General features: G+C 40.8%; 1 protein-coding gene and 2 pseudogenes across 1 annotated transcript; 2 read left to right on the top strand and 1 right to left on the bottom strand.

The window, feature by feature from the left end:
• Positions 1-2,752: 2,752 nt before the first annotated feature.
• LOC103783302 (angiogenic factor with G patch and FHA domains 1-like) lies at positions 2,753-5,524 on the bottom strand (annotated as a pseudogene).
• On the top strand, positions 5,326-10,966 carry LOC129397653 (retinoic acid receptor responder protein 2-like; annotated as a pseudogene).
• Positions 10,967-19,309: 8,343 nt separating this feature from the next.
• FRG2 (FSHD region gene 2) lies at positions 19,310-21,653 on the top strand. The gene is made up of 3 exons (XM_055112153.2): positions 19,310-19,458; positions 19,688-19,765; positions 20,083-21,653. Exons 1-3 carry the CDS (start codon positions 19,332-19,334, stop codon positions 20,586-20,588), a joined length of 711 nt encoding a protein of 236 aa, XP_054968128.2. The 5' UTR covers positions 19,310-19,331; the 3' UTR covers positions 20,589-21,653.
• Positions 21,654-22,800: the final 1,147 nt, after the last annotated feature.

The raw sequence follows: 22,800 nt of genomic DNA, 5'->3' as shown, positions 1-22,800 counted from the left end.
AAATATCATCACCCAGGCAGACAAAATTGAATCTCTATGAACTTCCATGGGACCATGAAAGCAATGTCTATTACCTGCCTTACTCTCTTTAATAGTAACAGCCATTACTATATTTTCAGCTTTTACTTTTGTTCCAATTTTGTTTAAAATGTTAACTGATTTCTTGCTCTCTTGCTTACGGCAACTCCATGTTTGCATGATGGTTTTGCAAGGCTTTCAACATTTGACTGCCAACATCTTGCCCACTGGTTCCACAAATTACATGGTTTACACCCAGTTAGATCACACAGGAAGAAACTTTAGGGCCCAGACTAGGCAGAAATAACACCCACTCAGCAGGAAACAGCTCCAGAAAAAGTGACCTAGCCCCTCAACCTCCAATATGATTATGACCCTAAGATCTCTTAGGGGGAAACTGAGGCAGAATAGATCAGAATAGTCAAGAAAATGACCATGATCTCGGGATACAGAAATGTGGGGAAATTATAAATAGAACTACCATATGATGCAGCAATCTCATTGCTGGGTTTATATCAAAAGGAAACAAAATAAGCATGTCAAAAAAGACAACTGCACTCTCATGTTTATTAAGCAGTATTCAAAATAACCCAAACCACTATTTCTTCTAAGTATTTCTTAATTTACCTTTTTTTTCATATATTACACCCTAAACTTTTAAAGGTTTCATGTCTGGTTTCCAATTTCTGAAACTTACAAGTCACTGATTCTTTGTTGCCTTCCTATTTAGAGTCTGGTAAAACAATTAAATGCTTTTTATTTCTTCTCAATCTAATCTTCATATATAAATATATTTATATTTTCTATTAATTTGCCTTCTATAACATATATGACTACATTAATTGTGATCAGCATTTCACTTTACTAGCCCTCTTTTTGGCTCAGCCTATTTTAATATGTAATTTGTATGTTGTACATTAAATTGTTTTACAACACTTTCAATACTTTACTTTTCATTGGCCTCTTTTCCAAAGATAGCTTGACAAGCTCGTAGTTTCTTTCCACATTATTTTGGTTTCTTGTTTTTCCATTATATTGACTTAAACATGTAAATATAAATTCAATATCTGAGATTTATGTGCCATATAATTTCTTCTGATGCTTCACCCCAGTAGCTCATCTCCTTGTGTGCGACATAATTTATAATTTAATCCTCACATATGGGAGACACCGCATTCCAATGCCTGCAGGCAGTTTCTCTTTATTTATTCCATTTGCCTTGTCAGAAGGGAACAACCCACACGGACCTGACATTCTTGTAATCAGACGCATCTGAGTGGAGCCCTGGCCTCTGAGTGGAGCCCTGGCCTCTTAGGTTGATTACTTCTCTGGATCATTACCTTTATTTACTTCCAGTGCTGGGAGGTTTTCTTAATTTCCTTTCAACTATATTAGGCATTCTGTGAATTCTTGTAACTTCTTGGTGATTTTAATTGTCTGCATTAAGTGTTTAAAGTATATTACTTTTCTGAAAAGCAGAAATATCAATAATTGCATATATGACTGAAATATTTTACATAGATTTTCTATGGCATCTATCACCATGAGAAATTCCAAGTTTTTTTCATTTGAAACACCCCTCTCATCAATAGACCATATTGTAATAATTTGTAGAGTGTGATTACTTTTATACCATTAGAAAAATAATTATATATTATGTACATATTTTTGAAATACTCCACTGCAATAAATAGTATATGGTCAGAAGTATTGTTTTCTCTAACCTAAAACTAATATGAGTAAAATTATCTACCTGAATTCAGACCTTTTGGCTTCAATGGCCATTCTGTCTCATTAGCACTTCCCTGATCCATAAAAGACATCATTCGTATTTTTTGTTTAATTCATAATTTATTGAAATGAGTAATTTAATGTTATAATGTTTTATGGCAATTTAGGACATTTTCAATAAATATATTGAGCTTGAGGCCCTGGCTAAGTATTCCTTTTGTACTCAAAATCAGATTTTTCTGGCACAACTTCATTGCCTGCAATGGTATTTATAAAAAGTATGAATGCCAGCACATGGACTATTTCAATACTGTACTCTTTTTTTCATGTATAAACATTTCATTAGCTATGAAACAAACCAAATACCAATGCTGAATGCACAGTATATATCAACAAATGCAGATTCTTCACCGAAGAAAACAATAAAAGACTAATTTTCTGTGACATGTCACCTGTTCATTAGTTCTTTAATATGATTTAGGCTATTCCAAATATAAGAAAATGTGTGCATCACTATTCATGTCTCAACATTTTTTATCTAGGTCCTGAAGGACATAAAAAAGAATGTATATTGTCAGATTTATTTTTATAGATTTTAGATGTTTCTTTTGCTGTATTTTCTGTGCATGCTACTATGAATATATGGAGACAAGGACAAATGAGCATTTAAGTGGTTATATGAATTTTGCTTATATGGCTAATTGCTTATATGGATGTTGTAAATGACAAGATAAAATAGTAAAGTTTGATAAACTTATCTGTGCCCTGTGAACTTTAGTTCACTTACTGTATAACTTAATTCAGTCACTAATTATTAATTTAAAAAGTGTTTTTTAAAAGCTGCAAACCACATTTTATTACACATTTCTGAATCAGGAAGGGGTAAACTGTGACACAGCTTTCTTATGCCACTGACTTTTTTGGGGAGAAACATTCTGCAATAAAATAAGAGTTTCCAAACTCTATTTATAAAAAAGCTTGAGTTTTCTTCTGTGATTAACCTTCACTCCTCAGTCCCTTTTACCCGAGGAATGGTTCCTAGGTCATCTTTTGGAAGTTTAGTATCTGGAAAGTTTTTGGCAAACCTCTCCTGTGCTTTGTCCCAGTTGTTGTTGTTGTTCTTGTTTTGGAGAAGGTGAGTCTCTTTAACTGAGGATGGTTTGTCTGTCTCCAATCCTGCATGTGTTTGCCAAAGCTGAAGCTGTATTGGAGTTTTTATTCTCCCACCATCCTTCCCCGGGCCTTCTCCTGTTTTCAACACATCTTTTTCAACATCTTCTGACCTTTGTCGCCATCAGTAATTTCAGAATGAACAGATGCAGCAGCAGCATCTCTTTGGAAATTTCCTTCACTTCCAATCTGCTCCCTATGTTTTCCAGCTCTATCTTTATATTTTTGATTCTCCAGTATCTTAACATCTTTGTAGTCTGTATTCTGTAAACCATATTTTACTCATGTATTTTTAAAATCCTTTTCTTCTTTCCAAGTCGTTTCCTTCTTAGTTAATGATGGACCAACAAATGATTCATCTTTCTTATCAAGGAAAAGGTGAGCTCTAACCTGCCTGGTTCACATCCAGCACAGCTATTTCTGCCAGGGTGAATGTAATAGGATAACACAGTGTCTCCAACTTTCACTTTACCTCCCTGCCCAGGTTCATAAGGGTCACATTGAGTTTTCAGCTGAACAATCCATTTTCCATTAACAATTGTTCCATTTTGACTGCCTGATCCAAAAGGACATCACTTTGTAAGTCATGGTCAAAAGAGATTTCTGCATGAAACTTACACCAGCTTCAGGGATTCGAAGAGTATGCTCCATGCCATTTTCTCTTCCAATTGGAGCAGGTTTTACAGCAGTAATGATGAAGAATGATCCTGTCTGTAGCACAGGTGATCTAATGACAATTACTCTCATATATGAGGTCCACACTTTTTCCTCATCTTCCTCCTCAGTGTCTTTTGCAGTTGCATTGCGTTTACTGGTAATGCCTTCATCGTAACTACCCTCGGTCTGAGAGTCTGTAATTTCACCTTCTTCTGGTTCACTATCAGTCTCCGTGATTTTCTCATCCTTAACGATGAATTGAGATGTTTTCATTAAAAGGAGATTCCATAGTATTTCCACTAACTGCAACAGTGAATTTTGGGGATTATTTTTGTGATGAATGCCTATTTTGGCTTTTTTTTTCACATTTGTGAAATTGTCTTTCCCGTTGCAGCTTGTATGTTCAACACTGAAGACTTCTTGATCCTCTGAATTCAAATCCTTTTCCTCATCGTTTTTTTGTAGAAGAATCCTTTCTTTTCTCAATTTTTCATTTTTGTTTCGTGCTGTAAGTCTGATAAGGTTGCAAATCTACTCGAGAATGAAACCGATAGCGACCACTTTCCACATCACAATAGTAATAAATTAAATCATAATATATTTGATTCTCAGAATCTTAATAGAAACCAGTGCTGTGCTGAAAATACAGTCCAGTATTTTCATCATCACTAAATCCAGTCTGTGACAAAGCCGCTTCTGCTGCAGCTCTCAAACTTCCAGCTAATGACGAACCTTCTAAGGACGTATCTTGTGCTGCTAATGCAGAGGCTGGCTCCTGTGAATTGGAGGCAGATGACCCTCTTGTCTACACTTAACATTTGCTGTCCTATCAGTACCAGGATGAGCGTCATTTTCTATTTATAACTTGTCGTTAGAATTCAAAGCAGGACTTTCAATATCCTGATCTTGCTGATCTGACAGTTCAGTCACTCACTTTATTTGGAAGACTAACATCATTAGAGTAGGTCTGATAATAATCTGAGATTGACCAAGGAGCATGGTTCTCTGCGAGTACTTCTACATCAGACTTTTATTATCTCCATTTCTCCCACAGCGGAGTACGTTACTGAGTTCTTCCAGCTGCGTGCGGAGCTCCTGGCGGTTGCTCGTGTCGCTCTGAGCAGCCGTCCTGTGCGAGGCCATAGCTTCTCCCGTTCCCGCACCTGCCGCCTGCAGCTCCGCGTTCGGGTTCCAGCTTCTCCGCCCTCCTTCTCCGCTGGGCCCGCTCGGGCTCGGGGAGGGGGAGGAGCGGCCACAGCGAAGGCGCTGGCGGCGGGTACGGGCAGAGGCCGCGGGTACGGGCGCCAGACGGCTGCGGCCTCGGAGGGGCTGCGCGGGGCCGAAGCGGGGGCCGGCGGAGCCACAGCCCCGGGGGCGCGCGGGCAGCCACAGGCAGCCTCCCCGGCCAGGAGGCCCCGAAACGCGGAGCCTAACGGGGCTGCGGCAAGAGCAAGGGGACGGCGATGGCCCTGCCGGATCTGCGTGCCTGGAATCCTGGGAACGACTGTACCTTCCCCAGCCACGGGGGCGCGGGAGGAGCGTCGAAGTCCAGGGGCCCGAAGCGCTCCGGCCGTTCCCGAGTTGAGCTGCGAACAGTGGCCAAGCGTGTTTTAAATCGAGTTTCCGTGTGGCTAGATATGACCTGCTGGTTACTCTTATTTTTTTCTCCATTCGTTGAGCTATGATTGACAAATTGAGAAGTGTGTATTTTTAGGGTGTACAATAGAGTGTTTTGAGATGTCAGTGGTCTTTAAATTACCTCAGTTAAGCTAGTTAGCCTATCTATCCCCTCACATAGTGAATACGTTTCTGTGTGTGTGGTGAGAGCACCTGAGATCTACTCTTGTAGCAAATTTCAAGTACACGGTATTGTTAACTATAGTCACTATTCTGTACATTAGGTCCCCAGCAGTTACTCACCTTGTAACTGAAGGTGCGCCCCTTCCATGGAAATCTCCCCACTTTCCCCACTTCCTAGCCCATGGGAACCAGCGTTCTACTGTTTCCATGGCTTTTTAAAATTTTTATTTACTTTTTTAGATTTTACATACAAACGACATCATGCAGTAGTTGTCTTTCTGTATTCAGCTTATTTCATTTAGCATAATGTCTTCAAGATTTATCAATATTGTTGTGGATGAGTTTCATTTTTATTAAAGCTGAAATTATGTCTCTCAGTTTATCTGTATCAGAGGAGTGCAGATACCCTTGATGATCCTGATTTTATGTCCTTTGGCTAAATACTCCTAATTGGGATTAATGGTAGTTCTAGTTTAAAAATTTGAAGGAACCTCCATACTGTTTTCCATAACAGCTGCACCAATTGACATCCTCAGCAACAGTGCACAAGTGTTCTCTTTTTCCACACCCTAACACTTTTCATCTTTTGACTTTTTGATAATAGGTATCCAAACACCACGATAAGGTGATACCTCATTGTGATTTTGATTTTATTTACTGTGATAATTAGTGATGTTGAGCATTTTTTATATACCTGCTGGCCATTTGTATATCTTTGGAAAAATTGCTATTTATATATTTTGCCCAATTATTAATCAAGAAATTGCTTTTAATTCTGCTGTGGGTTTTTTGTATTGATTAGTATGACATATATTTTGGATAGTAACATATTATCCTACATATGGTTTACAAATATTTTCTCCCATTCCATATAATGCCTTTATATTTTGCTGATTGTTTCCTTTATTGTGCAGAAAATTTTTACTTTGACATAGTTCCACTTGTTTATTTTTGCTTTTGTTGACTGTGTTCTTGGTGTCAAATCCAAAACATCATTGCCATGACCAGTGTCAAGGAGGTTTTTCCCCTTTTTTTTTTTTTTTAGAGGATTCATGATTTCAGTTCTTATGTTTAAGTCTTTATTTCATTTCAAATTCATTTTGTGATGACATCAGAGAAAGGTTTACTTTTTGTCTGTGCGTATCTAGTTTTTCCTACACCACTCCTTGATGTGTTTATCCTTTCTCCATTCTGTGGGATTGGTTGACTGTATATCTGTGAGTTTATTTCTGGGTCCTCTATTCTGTTCTATTGGTTTTTATGTAGGTACTATACTATATTAATGACTACAGCTTTGTAATATAGTTTGAAATCAGGAAGTGTGAGGCTTTCAGCCTTTTTGTTCTCAGTATTTGGCTATTTGAGGTCTTTTGTGGTTCCATACTAATTTTAAAATTGTTGTTCTACATTTTAATAAAATGGCATTAAAATTTTGATAGAAATTTAACTCTGTAGATCACTTTGTGTAGTATGGATATTTTAACAATATTAATTTTTAAAATCCATGAACACATATTTCCCATTTTGTATTCTTCATTTTCTTTCCTCAACATTTTATAGTTTTCAGCATGCAGATCTTTCATATTCTTTGTTAACTCATTCCTAAGTACTTCATTCTATTTGCTAATATTGTAAATGGAACTATCTTTATTCCTGTTTCAGATATTTTGTTGTTACTGTAAAAAAATGCCACTGATGTTCATATGTTAATATTGTATCCTGAGAATTTACTGACTTAGTTGGTTAGTTATAACAGGTTTTTTTTTTTTCTGGTAAAATGGTGGGTATTCTGAATTCTGGTTAAACTTTAAATTGATAATTGCTATTATCATTTCAAAATTATTTAAAATATGACGAGATGGATTCCTGCTTTCATGAATTCAATGGAATTCAAATCTTCCCATTTAAAATAATTTTGCCGGTTGACCTAGACCCCGGGGATCGGGGGCACCCCGTGGGAGCCCGGAGATTCGCTTGGGGGTGGGAGGGAGAAGCCATCAGAGACGGGGCTGAGCTGGGGAAGCGGAGAGGGGCTCCGGGGACAGCCGGGAGGAGAGAGGGTCGTGTCGGAGACCCAGTGGGGAGAGAGAATGGGCCGGAAAAGGAGGAAGGGTGAGAGTGGGCAACAGGACGGCTTCCCGGCGCGGCAGGGAACTTTGCTGAAACTGCGGGCCCCAGGGAACAGCGCGGGCAGGGTGGGAGGGAGTGGAGAGGACCCAGCAGACCCGAAGGTCAGTGTGGAGAAAGGGACATTTCCGGGTTCCTTCGCCTCTGCCCAGCGTTCTGCGGGCATGGCTCCCCCCAGGGGCAGGGGAGGAGGTGGCTCCCGGCGGGCTCGGAGAACTAAGGGGCGCACACCCACTTCGCAGGGCCGGGGTGACAGGGGAAGCCTGAGACGGCTGCGGATCTCGCTGGCCCCGTGGGTGGGCGCGGGGGACGCGGGAGGGGCCGAGCTCACCGGGCCAGCGCCGGGGCCTGCAGGTGGCCCTGGAGGAATCTGCAAGCACCCGCCCGTGCAGCGGGCCTTCCGGGAGACCAGTGTGGACAGCGCCCTGGACACGCCCTTCCCAGCTGGAACATCTGTGAGGCTGGAATTTAAGCTCCAGCAGACAGGGAAGCGGCTGGAGGAAGGACTGGAAGAAACCCAAGTGCAAAGTCCATCCCGAGAGGAGGAAGCAGAAATGCCTGACCTGCGTCAAACTGGACTGTGAGGATAAGGTTCTGGGCAGGATGGTTCGCTGCCCTCCAGAGACGCAGACTCGGCGGGAGCCTGAGGAGCACCAGGGGGCCGGGTGCAGCCCGGCGGAGCGGGCGGTGAGGACCCCACAGCTGCTGCTTCCCTGCACAGTTCGCCTCCTCCAAGGCCCGGCCCCCAGCGGAGCCCAGCGCTGAATCGCATGGCGCCCCCTGGAGCCCTGGCGGGGATAACCAGTGGAAGACCCCACCTCCCAGGGAGAAGACCCCACTGTATCCCCAGATAATAAAACTGTTCTCTCCCCCAAAAAATAAATAAATAATTTTGTCTGGTCTTTGAAATTGTGTATCCCCTGTGTACTGGTCAAAATGCTGCCCATTTATCTATATGCCTAATTAGCCAACTTTTTAATGAAGTTATTAAACATTCTTTTTTATTATGAAACAAAACAGTAAATTTGTTAATGGTTTTAATATCATCTAATATGATTGAAAATATGTCAATTTGTCATTGCCAATGAATCTTTCTGTTATTTATTTTACTCTGTTATGTATTCTGTCCATAAAGGTCTAAGTGGCTTAGAATCTTGCCTAACATATTGTACGTGCTAAGTACTAACTACTCTAATTCATCAAATTATCTTTCTATACCATTCTTAAAATACAATATTATTTTTATGTAGTTTTATTAAAATTTTTTGCCTAATCTAATTATTTATGAAAATTATGAGGTCTATTCAGTTTGTCCTCTTGATAAAAGCCAAAGTTTTTTTTTTTCTCTCTTTTTTTTTTTTTTTTGAGACCGAGTCTCCCTCTGTTCCCCAGGCTGGAGTGCAGTGACACAATCTCGGCTCACCACAAGCTCCGCTTCCCGGGTTCAAGTGATTCTCCTGCCTCAGCCTCCCAAGTAGCTAGGACTACAGGCATGTGCCACCACGCCTGGCTAATTTTTGTATTTTTAGTAGAGATGGGGTTTCACTATATTGGCCAGGCTGGTCTTGAACTCCTGACCACGTGATCCGCCCTCCTCAGCCTCCCAAAGTCCTGGGATTATAGGCTTGAGCCACCGCACCAGGCCTTTTTTTTTAAATCTCTTTATTAATACGTTAAAGAGTACAAATGCAGCTCCCTTACAGAAGCATGTTGCATAGTGATGAAGTATGGGCTTTTGGTGTGACAATCATCTGAATGTTGTTTATTGTTCCAATTAGTTATTTTCTCATTCCTAAACCCTCTCCAACCTCCCATCTTTCTGATTCTCCAGTGTCTATTTTTCCAGTCTCTATATCCAAGTGTATGCTTAATTGAGTTCCCACTTACAAGTGAGAAAATACTGAATTTGATTTTCTGTTTCTGAGTTTTTTCACTTACAGTAATGGCCTCCGGTTTTATTCATGTTGTTGCAAAAGACATGATTTTATTCTTCTTCATGGCTGAGTAGCATTCCATGGTATACTTGTATAGCACATTTTCTTTATTCGATTATTGATTGATAAATTTAAATTGATTTCATATATCGGCTATTATGAATAGTGCTGTGATAAACATGTCAGCATGGGTATTTTCTTTACGTAACAAATTGTTTTCCTTTGGGTAGATACCAAGCAGTGGGAGTGCTGAATCAAATGGAAGTTCTATTTCTAGTCTATTTTGAAATCTCCATACTGTTTTCCAGAGGTTGTAGAAAGTTACTTTCCCACAAACAATGTATAAGTGTTCTCTTTTCTCTGTATCCTTGCCGATAGCGCATTTTTCTGCTTTTTAGTAATAGCCATTCTGCGTGGTGTAAGTTGGTATCTCCTTGTGGTTTTTAATTGGCATTTCTCTGATCATTCACAAGGTTGAGCATCTTTTACGTGCTTCTTGACCATTGACCATCAGTGTCTTTTTTTTTTTTAATGTTCATGTTCTTTGCTTGCTTTTTAATGAGGTTACTTGTTTTATTTTTGTTGAGCTGTTTGAGTCCCTTGCATATTCTGGACATTAGATCTTTGTCACATGCAAAACTCGTAAACATTTATCTCATTCCATAGGTTTTCTGTTCACTGTGTTAATTAGAAAGCTCATTTTCAGGAGCTTTTTAGTTTAATTGAGTTGCTGTTGTCTATTTTTGTTATTGTTACATCTGCTTTTGAGATCTTAGTCATAAATTCTTTGTCCAAGTCAATGTCTAGAAGAGTTTATCCTAGAGTTTCTTCTAGCATTTTTATAGTTTCAGGTCTTACATTTTAGTCTTTTAATCCATATTGAGTTGATTTTTGTATATGGTGGGACACAGGGGTCCCATTCCATTCTTCTGCATACGGAAATATAATTTTTCCAGCACAATTTGTTGAATAGGATGTCATTTCTCCAGTGTGTGTTTTTGTTGACTTTGTAAAAGATCAGTCATTTGTAGGTATGTGGCTTTATTTCTAGGTTCTCTATTCTGTACCATTGATCTATGTGTCGATTTATATCAGTACCATGCTGTTTTGGTTACTACAGCCTTCTAGCATAATTTTAAGTCAGATAATGTAATATCTCCAGCTTTATTCTCTTTGCTTAGATTTGCTTTGACTATTCAGGCTCTTTTTGTGGTTCCATAAGAATTTTAGTGGGTTTTTTTTCTAATTTTATAAAAAATAACATTGGCATTTTGGTAGGAATTGCATTTAATATGTAGATTGTTTTGGGCAGTAGAGTCATTTTATTGATCATAATTCTTCCAATCCATAAGCATGGGGATGTTTTTCTCGTTTGTGTCATGTACAATTTCTTTCATCAGTGTTTTATAGTTTTCCTTGAAGGGATCATTCATCTCTTTGACCAATTGTATTTCTAAGCATTTTACCTTTTTTTTGTAGCTATTGTAAAAGGAAGTGACTTTTTAATTCAGTTCTCAGCTTGATCATCATTAGTGTATAAAAATGCTATCAATTTTTGTACTTTGATTTTTGCATCCTGAAACATTATTAAATTTATCAAATCTGAGTTTTTTGGTGGTCTTTAGAATTTTTGTATATATGATATTATATTATCATCAAAGAGGGAAAATTTGAGTTTCTAATTACACCCACATAGATGCTCCCACGAAGATCAATAGACAGAGTCTCTGGGGAGGGCACAAGTGATGGTATTTCTTTAAGCTGGCCATGTGATTATGGCTGGAAGCATGGGCCGAGAGCCACTTAGCTAAGCCTTGCCTCTCAAGTCTGTCTGTCTTTCTTTCTTTCTTTCTTTCTTTCTGTCTGTCTGTCTGTCTGTCTTTCTTTCTTTTCTTTCGACAGAGTTTTCACTCATTGTACAGGCAGGAGTTCAGTGGCACCATCTTGGCCCACTGCAACCTCCACCTCCCAGGTTCAAGGGATTCTGCAGACTCAGCCACCCGAGTAGCTAGGATTACAGGCACCAGCCACCACACCTGGCTAATTTTTGTATGTTTTAGTAGAGACGTGGTTTGGCCATGTTGCCCAGGCTGGTCTTGAACTCCTGACCTCAGGTTATCTGCCCACTTCCGCCTCCCAAAGTGTTGGGATTACAGGCATAAGTCACCACACCCGGCTGCCTCTCAAGTTTCAATGTGCATATGAATTATTTCCGACTCCAGGCTCTCTCTTAGTAATGTGATTCTGCAGGTTTGGAAGGGGTCCATGAATTGGCTTCTTTAAAAAGTCTCCTCTTAATGCTGATGTTTCTTCCACTACATCCAATATAGTAGCACTCAGCTAGAGAAAGTAGGCACAGCACAGAGCTCCTGACACCCAACACTGTTACCACAACACAAATACTTTTGGCTCAAAGTGGAAGCCACCAATCGCCATTTTCAAACATGTCATTTTCTGCTGGCTCTTTGCAGTTTAGAAAGCCTAGAGAAGGCATCAATGTTTGAGTAAGTCTGCATTTGGAAAACATGTACACATGAGTTAATACAATATTTACTGAGCACGTACTATGTGTTCAGAAGTCTGTTACAGAGCACTGTTCAGGAAACATTACATGATGTGAGTTAATCCTCATAGCACCCTGGGGAGTTGGGTGCTAAGTTTTCTGTAATTTTCAGGACTTAAATGAAGGGCCTAGCATTTCTATTTTTTCTTCCATTTAAAAAATTATTTACCTGGAAAATAAAATGTGCAGAATAAAAGCTATATCGACAGATGAAGGCATAGAGAAAAAAGGATGAACTGTTCAGAGAGATGTTTTATATTTATATTTACCTTCTTGTGCCTTGTGGAGCAGCTACTGAATTTGCAGGAATGGAAAACAAGTTGCTAGGTGAGGTGTTTCTAGAAGCGCTAGCTTCAATGAAAAAGAAATTGTAACCCCCAAATATAGAATTATTTGCTTCCACTTATCTGCTTTTCCATTTTAGGAAACTGTGGGCACCAGCTCAGGAGAGGCAGCAGGAGCCCCCGCCCGAATCTCTGGTCTCCTTTAATGAGTTCTGTGAGAGAAGACTCTAGGGTGAGGCCAGACCTGGATGAGGCCTTAGAAGAGGGTGGATCTGGGCAGGGCTGGAACAGAAACTGGACCCCATGTTTCTGATGTTCATGCTGGTGGAGTATTTCCAGTTGTGTCTTTCCTAAGCCTTCCCAACAGAGACTTGACTCTTAGAGCTTGTGTAATTTTAATCTGTTTTAGCCACTTCCCTGTCAATTTTTATAACACATGATAACAAGAAACTTAAGCAAAACTCGTAGGGTTTTTTAGGACAATTATATGAGAAGCTAAAAACTTATTTTTACCAAGATAAAAGAAATAGAAATAATCACAACAATAACAATAATTCTTCGTCCATGAATAGCCCTTCAGGTAGTGACATCGGAACTCAAGGAACAGCATAAGGGAAATGGAGCAAATGCAGCCAAGGCCCCCTGTGCAGCTCCCTTCTCCCTTCCGACTACAGGATGCTGAATTCAGCCATTAATCCATTTCCCTTCTGACCACGGGATGCTGAATTCAGCCATTAATCCGTTTCCCTTCCGACCACAGGATGCTGAATTCAGCCATTAATCTGTTTCCCTTCTGACCACAGGATGCTGAATTCAGCCATTAATCTGTTTCCTCTAGATGAAAAGTTTCTGGACAGTAGAAACCATGAATTCTTCATCTGTTTTTCTGATGGTCATGTGATATAGTTTAGATGTCCCCTCCAAATCTCATATTGAATTTTAATCCCCAATGTGGCAGGTGGGGCCTGGGGAGGAGATGGTTGAATCACCGGGTGAGTCCCTCATGGCTCTGTGCCGTCCTTGTGATAGTGAGTACTCGTGAGATCTGGTTGTTTAGAAGTGTGGCCCATCCCTCCCCCATCTTTCCTGTTTCTGCTTCTACCATGTGAGATGCCTGCTTCTCTTTCACCATGATTGTAAGCTTCCCCAGGCCTTCCCAGAAGCAGACGCTGGTGCTTCCTGTACAGCCTGCAGAACCATGAGCCAATCAAACTCTTTTCTTATAAATTACCCAGTCTCAGGTTTTTTAAATAGCAATGCAAGAATAGCTTAATACCTCATATGAAAAGAAAGCAGTTGATATATTTACCAGTTTGAGTACTTACCAGTTTGAGTCTCCAGACCTCTGCCTTGCTTCAACTCAAAGAACAGGAAGGGAGCAACCTCCATCTACTGCTCCTGATTATGGGAGAATCTTCAGTTCATCTTAAAACATTTCAGTCAAAAGCACCGTGTTTTATGTAGAAGAATGAGGGTGTCTGAAAGAATGGGTCTCTTTATTTATTTTTATTTCTGAGACAGGGTCTCTTTCCCTGTCATTCTGGCTGGGGTGCAGTGGTTCACTGCAGCTTTGACATTCTGTGCTCCAGCGATTCTCCCACCTCAGCCTCCCAAGTAGCTGGGACCACACGTGCACACTACCACAACCAGATAATATTTGTATTTTTGGCAGAGATGAGGTTTTTCTGTGTTGAGCATGCTGGTCTTGAACTCCTGAGCTCAAGTGATCCTCCAGCCTCTGCCTTTCAAAGTGCTGGAATTATAGGTGTGAGCCACCACCCCGGGCAGATGGGTCTTAACTGATTTTAATCAGGATACCTGAGCATGGAAGACATGCCCTTAATTTTTTTCCTAATACAATATTTGACAGTTATATAACTATGATTTTTTTATTCCTGTGATTCATAAGGATATGATAGTAAAAGGCCTTGAAAGCCTATAGAAAAAAAGTGCTATATTGTGCTTGAAACCACCTTTTACTCTGAAAGCAAGTGCCATCCAGACACATCTTTTGAGAAGATATTTTCTCCTGCTGCATTTTAGTCAAACAGCTGAGTGTGTCTTGAAGTTGTTTTTTGATTTTTAACAGGACAAGTGTATTTTCTAAGACCCCAAACTCAGGAGTGGCCATGGGGCAAATCACCGCTGCACACATGGAATGCATGCACAGCAAATGCATTTCTCATCCCGAACCAGCAGTTGTTCCCCCTGGGTGCACACGGGAATCACCAGGGAGGCTTTTAAAATTACCTAAACTCAAAAGGCAATAGATAAGTGAACTCAGAATCCCTGCAGTGGGACCTGAGCCATAGTGCTGTTTAAAGCTCTCTGGGTGACTATGGGGTACAACCAAGCCCCCAAACTGCTGCTTTAAATCAGCTTCTTCAGATGAACTAGTGGCAAATGGTTTCCTGAAATGAATGGTTTAAATCAGCCTCTTCCGGTGAACTAGTGGCAAACGGGTTCCTGAAATAAATGGAAAGATTTGCTGCTGGGTTGTGCTCTTCTGATCTTACCTGCATTACCTACTTTTCCTTGCCGAACTGACCTCTGCTACATATTTTATTCCTGATTCAATCCAGTTCTACTCATACCAAATGCATAATATGCACTAGGTGCCCTTGCATTGCTGAACCTCACCGTGGGGAGAGGACTTTGCTGAATAATAATTGCATCCTAAAAAAACTCAAAATACTGGACTCAAATGATCCTCCTGCCTTGGCCTCCCAAAGAGCTGAGACTGTAGGCATGAGCCACCATGCTTGGCCTATACCCTAAAAAATTAAAACTATCTTACTTACTAAATTGATGTAAACATGGGAAGACCTAGAAGGTCACCGAAGTGTTACAACATAAGTAAATACCTTGGAATATTAATATCCATCTGATGATGCCCTGAGCAAACATGTCCCACTTTAAAACAGTACAAAACGGTGCTATTATTCTGAGATATGAAGTTAAAATTTTGTGCAAATAGGTAATATTTAAATTTTTATATATGTATAACATTCATGCAGAAAGACGTATACAAAGAAATCATGTAAAGTTCAATGAATTATTACAAAGTGAACACACGTGTGCAACCTAGAAATAGAACCAGCTTCACGGATGTCCTGGCAACCACTTTCTCTCTTTTGCTCCCCCAAAGTCACTAAGATCTTAAGAGCTAACAGTGTAGATCAACTTTGTATTATTATGCATGTTTTATTACAGAAAATTTAAAACATACACAAAATAAAAGAAACAGTACAATAGGCCTGTTACCTAGGCTCAACAACAACTAATAACATGCCAATTTTGTGTTATCTATACTTCAACTCATTTCTCACACAGACTTTGTTATTTATTATTTTTTTTGTGGTGTAAAATGTGTGCTCATTGAAGGTAAAATCTTGGCTGAGCACAATGGCTTAAGCCTGTGTAATCCCATCACTTTGGAATGACAAGGCAGGAGGATCATTTGAGGTCAGGAGTTTGAGAGCAGCCTGGGCAGCATAGTGAGACCACATCTTTATTAAATTTTTTTTTTAATTAATCAGGTGCGGTGGTGCACACCTGTAGTTCCAGCTACTTGGGATGTTGACATAGCAGGATCCCTTGATTCTACGAGTTTGAGGCTACAGTGAGTTGTGATTGTGCCACTGCACATCAGCTTGGGTGACAGAGTGAGACTCTGTCTCAAAAAATAAATAAATAAAGATTCGACCTTAACTAGCTTTTTACACATAAACACACCCATATAAGCAATCTCTCTTTTAACAATAGAAGTACCAAATTAAAAATCATTAATGTGAACCCATTTTTAACTCAGACTTTATCTTTTAATAAGTTTCTTTTCTTTTCTTTTCTTTTTTTGAGGTAAGATGTGCACTCATTGAAAGGTCTAATCTTGGCTGGGCGTGGTGGCTCACATTCATAACCTCATCACTTTGGAAGCCAGAGCTCAGGAGTTTGAGGCCAGCCTAGGCAACATAACAAGGCCTCACTGGGGCAAGAGAGTGAGACCTCATCTCTACAATAATTTTTTAAAAGTTAGTTGGGCATAGTGGTGCACACTTGTAGTCACAGCTATTTGGGAGGCTGACTTGGGAGGATCACTGGAGTCTGGGAGGTCAAGGCTGCAGTGAGCTGTGATTGCACCACTGCACTCCTTCCAGAGGGACAGAGTGAGGCTCTGTCAAAAAAAGGTACAATTTTAACTGTACATGTTTGACACATCAAACATCCATATAACAACCCCTCTCTTAAAAATAGAAGTACCCAATTTAACAGTTATTAATATTCATATGAATTACCTAGAAATTTTTTGTTTGTTTTGGTTTGGATTTTTATTGAAAGAGGACACCTAGAAATGTTATTTAAAATAGAGGACACCTAGAAATGTTATTTACAATCTAGATTTTGATAAAAATAAGCCTGAGTTTTTTCTTTTTTTGAGACGGAGTTTTGCTCTGTCTCCCAGCTGGAGTGCAGTGGTGTGATCTCGGCTCACCAAAACTTCTGCCTCCTGGGTTCAAGCAATCCTTCTGCCTCCCAACTAGCTGGGATTACAGGCATGAGCCACCACATTCAGCTAATTTTTTTTTTTTGTATTTTTAGTGCAGCTGGGGTTTCCTTATGTTGGCTAGGCTAGCCTTGAACTCCTGACCTAAGGTGATCCACCAGCCTTGGCCTCGCAAAGTGCTGGGATTACAGGCATAAGCCACCGTGCCCGGCCAGGCCTGAGTTTTGCCTGAGAATTTCTCTTTCTAAGAAAGTACATCATATGGCAGTTACAAGGTCTCTTTTGTCTAAAATAAATAGAATTTAATAAATAAAAATTTAAAAAATTTACCTGAGATTAAAGGACAAATCAAAACACATGGGTAATATGTTCTCTGCAGGAATATATTTTAACAATGACATAAATTATTAATAATCAGTAAATGTTATAATAATTTATTAACTAAAATTAACAAAATTCCTATTACGATATCTATGAAAACACTTTCTTGGAGTAAAATATTCTCATATCTTGAGAGGGCACTGGTTAAAAACAGCAAAGATGTGGAAGTCGATGTCTTATCAAGTACTTACTATCACGTAAGTAGCAGACCCCTCTTCACAGCTTTTACAGAGTTATCCAAAAAGCAGTCATTTACACAAGAGCAGACAATTTTCCTAGCTTTCTATTGAGTTTATATGTTAATGTTGTTACAAAATTTATAAAATTACCTGACCAAATTTTATGTTATTTCATAATATATCAAAATTTATTTCGATGTCAAATAAATTTTATATCATAATATTATAATATATAATGATATCATATTATGATAAGTTCCATTTACATTAGGACAATTTCACTAGGCAGTGTCTGTCTACCACTAATTCTTTTTTCGTTCCACTATTTGCACAGGCAGCACAGCTGGGAAAACACAGACTCACCCAACACAGTCTCTTCCCTGTGTCTTTCTCCTCCTCAAGGAATCAGTTCATCAGTCAATCAAGTCATTTGGGACTGGAGGCTGAGTACTCCTTAACATAGAAGGTCTCATTCCTGCATGCTTTCCTCAGCAGAGGGGGAGACAAGAAGGTCCTTTTAGGGGACACTTGCTTGGACATAGACTAGGCTAGTTGGAGGGCTCTGACCAGCAGAGACAGACTCCGCCGCAGTAGGAAGGGATGAGGCAGCTATTCTGAACCTGGAGCTCCACCACACCTTGCCCCGTCTCACTGAGGCAGTTTTGAGAGGCTGCCCTGGAATACGTCTTGCTGGTGGATGTTGAGAAACAATGTGGGCTTTGATGGGATTCAGGTGGTGTCCGCGGTGTGAAGACAGGAGCTGATGTTCAGAATCTAGGCTGTTTTTCTTGTGATCAGTTGGGTTACCTGTTTGAGACCAAGTCCATTTTTACTAGGGAGGCTGAATAAAGTCCACAGAACACAATGGCGCTCCCAGGATGACTGAGGAAGGGTGAGAAGGGGGGAAAGTTTTTCCACCGAGACTTTTTGCTACCTCAGGAATCGGGGGCTAATTAGGTTAGCACTGGCTCAACCTAATCAATTCAATTTTATTGCATTTGATCTAATTATCTTCCCCATTTTTAAGGTAGGAAGGGCCATTTCATTTGGTATTTATTTTTTCTCTGCATTTTTATTTCATCATATATGTGTGAATCTAATACAATCAACCATAATTTGACATGTGTTGTTTCCAAGCATTTAAGAAATTATAATATCTATGCATACAATGTTAACACTATGTATAATAAATTCTCTTTCTGTGCAAAATATATAACATATGACAATATAGGCATGTTTAATTGTGCATCTTGAAAGGTGAACAGGATCATAAATCCTTCCAGGTAGGAACTGGGACAGAAATAGGGAGAAATGGTTCCCCGATTTTCCGGTCCCTGTGCTCCCGGTTCTTTGTTTTCTGGACACCATGACAGGATCCTGAAAATGTCTCCCTTTAACTGTATCTAGGTCCCCAGTAGAACTACAGCAAGAAACTTCTGATTGAGGCTCTAAGAAGCAGCAGGAATGAGAAAACTCTTCAGCCAATAAGAGTAAGCCACGCCCAGCCGAAGGACGTATAAAAGGCAGGTCTAGCAGACTAACCTACACTCTGCCTTTGGACGTGAGAGAGAGCACACCTTTCACTTGAGCTTCAACATGGGAAAGGGAAATGAAGACCACGATCTCCACTGCTCCTCCATCCAGTGCTCCACTGACCAGCCCCCTTTCCAGCAGATCTCCTTTACAGAAAAGGGCTCAGATGAGAAGAAACCATTCAAAGAAAAAGGCAAGACCGCCTTCTCCCATTCCAGTGAGAAGCACATACAAAGGCAGGGTAAGGCCTTGGGCTGCTCCTATGGAGGCTGGAAGGAGGGTTGGAATCAGGGATACTGAGCTGTGTCTTTAGCAGGGTTTTATTTTGAGATTTGGGGATGGGAAATGGCTTAGTGCCCTCAGGGGACTTGAGAAATGTGTTCACTCGTGACACTGGCAGAAGAGCTTCACATGAAAGACTGATTCGCAAAAATGCATCAGAGATAGACTATGGGACTCTGCCTAGGGAGAGGTGAGTCATCTAAACTTTCTTTTGCAGCAGGATCGGAGCCCAATCCAAACAAGGAGAATTCTAAGGAAACCAAGCTCAAGGCTGGGAACAGCACTGCTGGATCAGGTAAGATTTGACTCTTTCAAGGTGAGAAGGGACAGGGAAGCAACACAGGCTCCCCTGGCAAGGAAACTGGGAGCTCCTTGGCAGCCAGGGCCGTACAGATCCTGGACACTGGAGAACAGAAGAGAGCTGGGGTTTGGTGGTAACCTCAGCTCCTGTGTGTCCAGGATGGACTAGGAATTTCAGGGTGTTCAGTTGGAGGCACTTTCTCAAACTCTCATTGTGTTCACAGAACCAGAGTCCAGCTCATATCGGGAAAACTGCAGGAAAAGAAAAATCAGTTCCAAGGACAGCTGCCAAGGCACAGCAGGTAGAATCTTGGTGTTTGTTGTTGTTGGTGGTGGTTTTTTTGTTTTTGGTTTGCCCCAAAAGGCAAATAATCAGGAAACTTTTATACGAGGCTTGAGCGGAAAGGGAGTTACTTATTGACAAGTAAATTTTTGAGATCTTAGCACTCTGAGAATATTTGGGGACTCACAAGGGGTTCAGCCTCACTTCATTCCAGTGCTGAGATGGTCAGGAAGGAGTGGGAGAGACAAGTGGGGTTCACCTGGGTGTACAGGGGGTTCTGGAAATCAGGGTCTGTGGGGACTGCTCTGGTGAGTCTCTCACATGCTTTCTTTGCAGGGAACTGTCCAGAAAAGGAGTGCAGCTTGTCGTTGAATAAAAAATCAAGATCCTCCACTGCTGTGCACAACAGTGAAATCCAGGAGACCTGTGATGCCCACCATAGGGGACGTTCCAGGGCTTGCACTGGGCGCAGCAAGCGGCATAGGTCTCGGGCCCTAGGAGTCCAAACACCGTCAATTCGAAAAAGCTTGGTGACCTCTGTGCGAGCTATGTCAGAGGCTGTTTATCAAGACCTAGCCCAGGTGTGGGCACAGCAGATCCATTCTCCACTGACCTGTGAGCAGCTGACACTGCTCACTCGGCTCCGGGGGCCTCTGTGTGCCCAGGTGCAGACCTTGTATTCCATGGCCACCCAGGCAGCTTATGTCTTCCCTGCTGAGAGCTGGCTTGTCCCAGCCACACTGCCTGGTCCTAGGGATTCAGCCCTGGATAGAGAAGCCCATCCCTTCCCTGGGCAGGAGATAACTGAGACTGTCAGTGGATCAGATGAGGCTAAGCTGTGAGCACCCTGACCCTATTCAGCAGAGATGCAGCTCTGGGAATGAGAACAAGGATCCGCTTCTTCTCAGATTCTTCCAGATGACCAGCAGTGACAATTTTAGACACACTGTGTTAATAAATGACAGAACCTGAAGAAGTCGTAGGAAAGAAACTTGAGCGGTATACTCAGAATGGTGAGCCCTGAATTTTGCAGACCGCCAAGACTATAGACAAATTTTATATTTCATGTTAGACATTTGATGCCTTTTGGATGTCTGATGACAGTCATGCGTTTCTATATAATCAGAAAAACATTAGAATGTGATCGTGAATTTGCATATTTTAGATTGTAGAAAAGTAAATATAAAATTATGTGCTCCTTTTTTTTTTTTTTTTTTTTTTTTTTTTTTGAGACAGTCTTGCTATGTTACCCAGGCTGGAGTGCAGTGGCACAATCTTAGCTCACTGCAATCTCTGCTTCCTGGGTTCAAACAATTCTCATGCCTCAGCCTCCCAAGTAGCTGAGACTACAGGCATGTACTGCTATGCCTGGCTAAGTTTTTTTTTCTTGTATTGTTAGTAGAGACAGAGTTTTGTCACTTTGGCCAGGTTGGCCTCAAACTCAGGTGATCCGCCAGCCTCGGCCTCCCAACGTGCTGGGATTACAGGCATGAGCCGCCTTACCAAGAAATTGCTTCTCTTTTAATCCAGAAAAGGTTGTAGGCTCTCACTCTTCCAGCCTGAATCCATGGAGTACTAATATCCACAAACCATTAATAGCACTCCCTGTGGGAAAATGTCTATATATTTTTAGTTTGATATAATTATAGTAAAATTACTATGCAAGCTGCTTACTTTTAATATTTCTACATAAAATTTAAGTCAAGATATATTAAATGGTAAATGATTATACTTATTTATTGACCTGCCTCATGTTTCATTTCATTTTAAACATCCTAAATTTATATTTTATTATATTTTATACATTTCAATTGATTGTACTGTATTGCAGGATATGGAGATTTCATCACGTACTACAAGACAGTGTATTTTGTTATATTTGACGTATATTCTACTTGTATTTTGTACTGAGATCATACACTATTTCATTATCTAAGTGTATTAATTACTTGTTTGGTTGCTTTATAATTTTCATTTTATGTAATGAAATAAACAATGTTGTTTGGAATTTTAAATTTCTTTCATATGGAATTTGAATTTAATAAAGATGTGAAAAAGAGAATGTCTTATCGTCACTTCTGTGTCATCCTATCCCTGACCTCCCCACAGCCCACAGCTCTTGTCATAGTCCGGGAATAGTGTTCTATCACTACAGGAAATGGGGCCAATTCAATGGTAATACACAGATATAAATTGGAGATACAGAGATTTTATTCTCGACCACTGCAGTATAAAAGAATCACAGTAACGCGAGTCACACAATTTTTGGGTTGACACTGCTTATGAGTTATGCTTACACTATGCTGTAGAATAACGCTGAAATAAATTATGTCTATTAAACAAATGCACATACATAAATAATGTGTCTAAATAACAATGTACATAGCTTAATGAAAATGAATTTTATTGCTAAAAAATGTTAACACACAGATACACACAATGGGATCATATAATGTTGAAAAATAGAGATGGGGAGAGGAACAGAGACAGAGAGAAAGGGAGGAATGGAGAGAGAAAAGGACAGATGGATAGAGGGACATTGGAAAAGAGAAAGTGGGGAGGGGGGAGGAAGGGAGGTAGGGAGGGAGGAGGGAGGAAGGGAAGGACAGAGGGAGAAAGGGAGCAAGAGACAGAGAGAGGAAAGCAGAGAGAAAAGCGGTCTTCTGCCTCCAGGACCAGCAGGACCTCGCACTCCGGGAAAATGTTGGGTGCTCAGTGCAGGCTGAGTGCTCGGCCGACAGCCACGTCTGCTTGCGGGGCGCTCACCAGCTCACCAGCCCTCCGGATCACCAGCCCGGGTCACTTCATCCCGGAACAATTCAGACGAATTCCGCCTCCCAAGGAATGAGAGAATTGCCCAGAGAGCAATGAGCGGAGACGCAGGTGATTGTCCGTTTTTCATCCACATGGTTCACAGACGACACAGCCCCACGTTGAGCCTGCAACAGAGCGCGAGGCGGATACTCCCATCCACACGGGAGTCACACTCAGGCCGAGTGAACCATGATTCCGGGTTCCACGTTCCTTCGCCCTCTGCAAGGGGGCCTGTTGCTC

This window comes from Pan paniscus, chromosome 3, assembly GCF_029289425.2.
Source record: "Pan paniscus chromosome 3, NHGRI_mPanPan1-v2.0_pri, whole genome shotgun sequence".
NCBI classification, from domain to species: domain Eukaryota; kingdom Metazoa; phylum Chordata; class Mammalia; order Primates; family Hominidae; genus Pan; species Pan paniscus.
Note: the sequence above shows the minus strand (reverse complement) of the source record. Positions and strands in the feature narration are given on the sequence as shown.

Coding starts and splice junctions, on each gene's coding strand:
- FRG2 (XM_055112153.2), top strand. CDS start 19,332: ATGGGACTCTGCCTAGGGAGAGGTGAGTCATCTAAACTTTCTTTTGCA. Junction 19,459..19,687: donor GAACAGCACTGCTGGATCAG/GTAAGATTTGAC, acceptor TTGTGTTCACAG/AACCAGAGTCCAGCTCATAT. Junction 19,766..20,082: donor CAGCTGCCAAGGCACAGCAG/GTAGAATCTTGG, acceptor CTTTCTTTGCAG/GGAACTGTCCAGAAAAGGAG.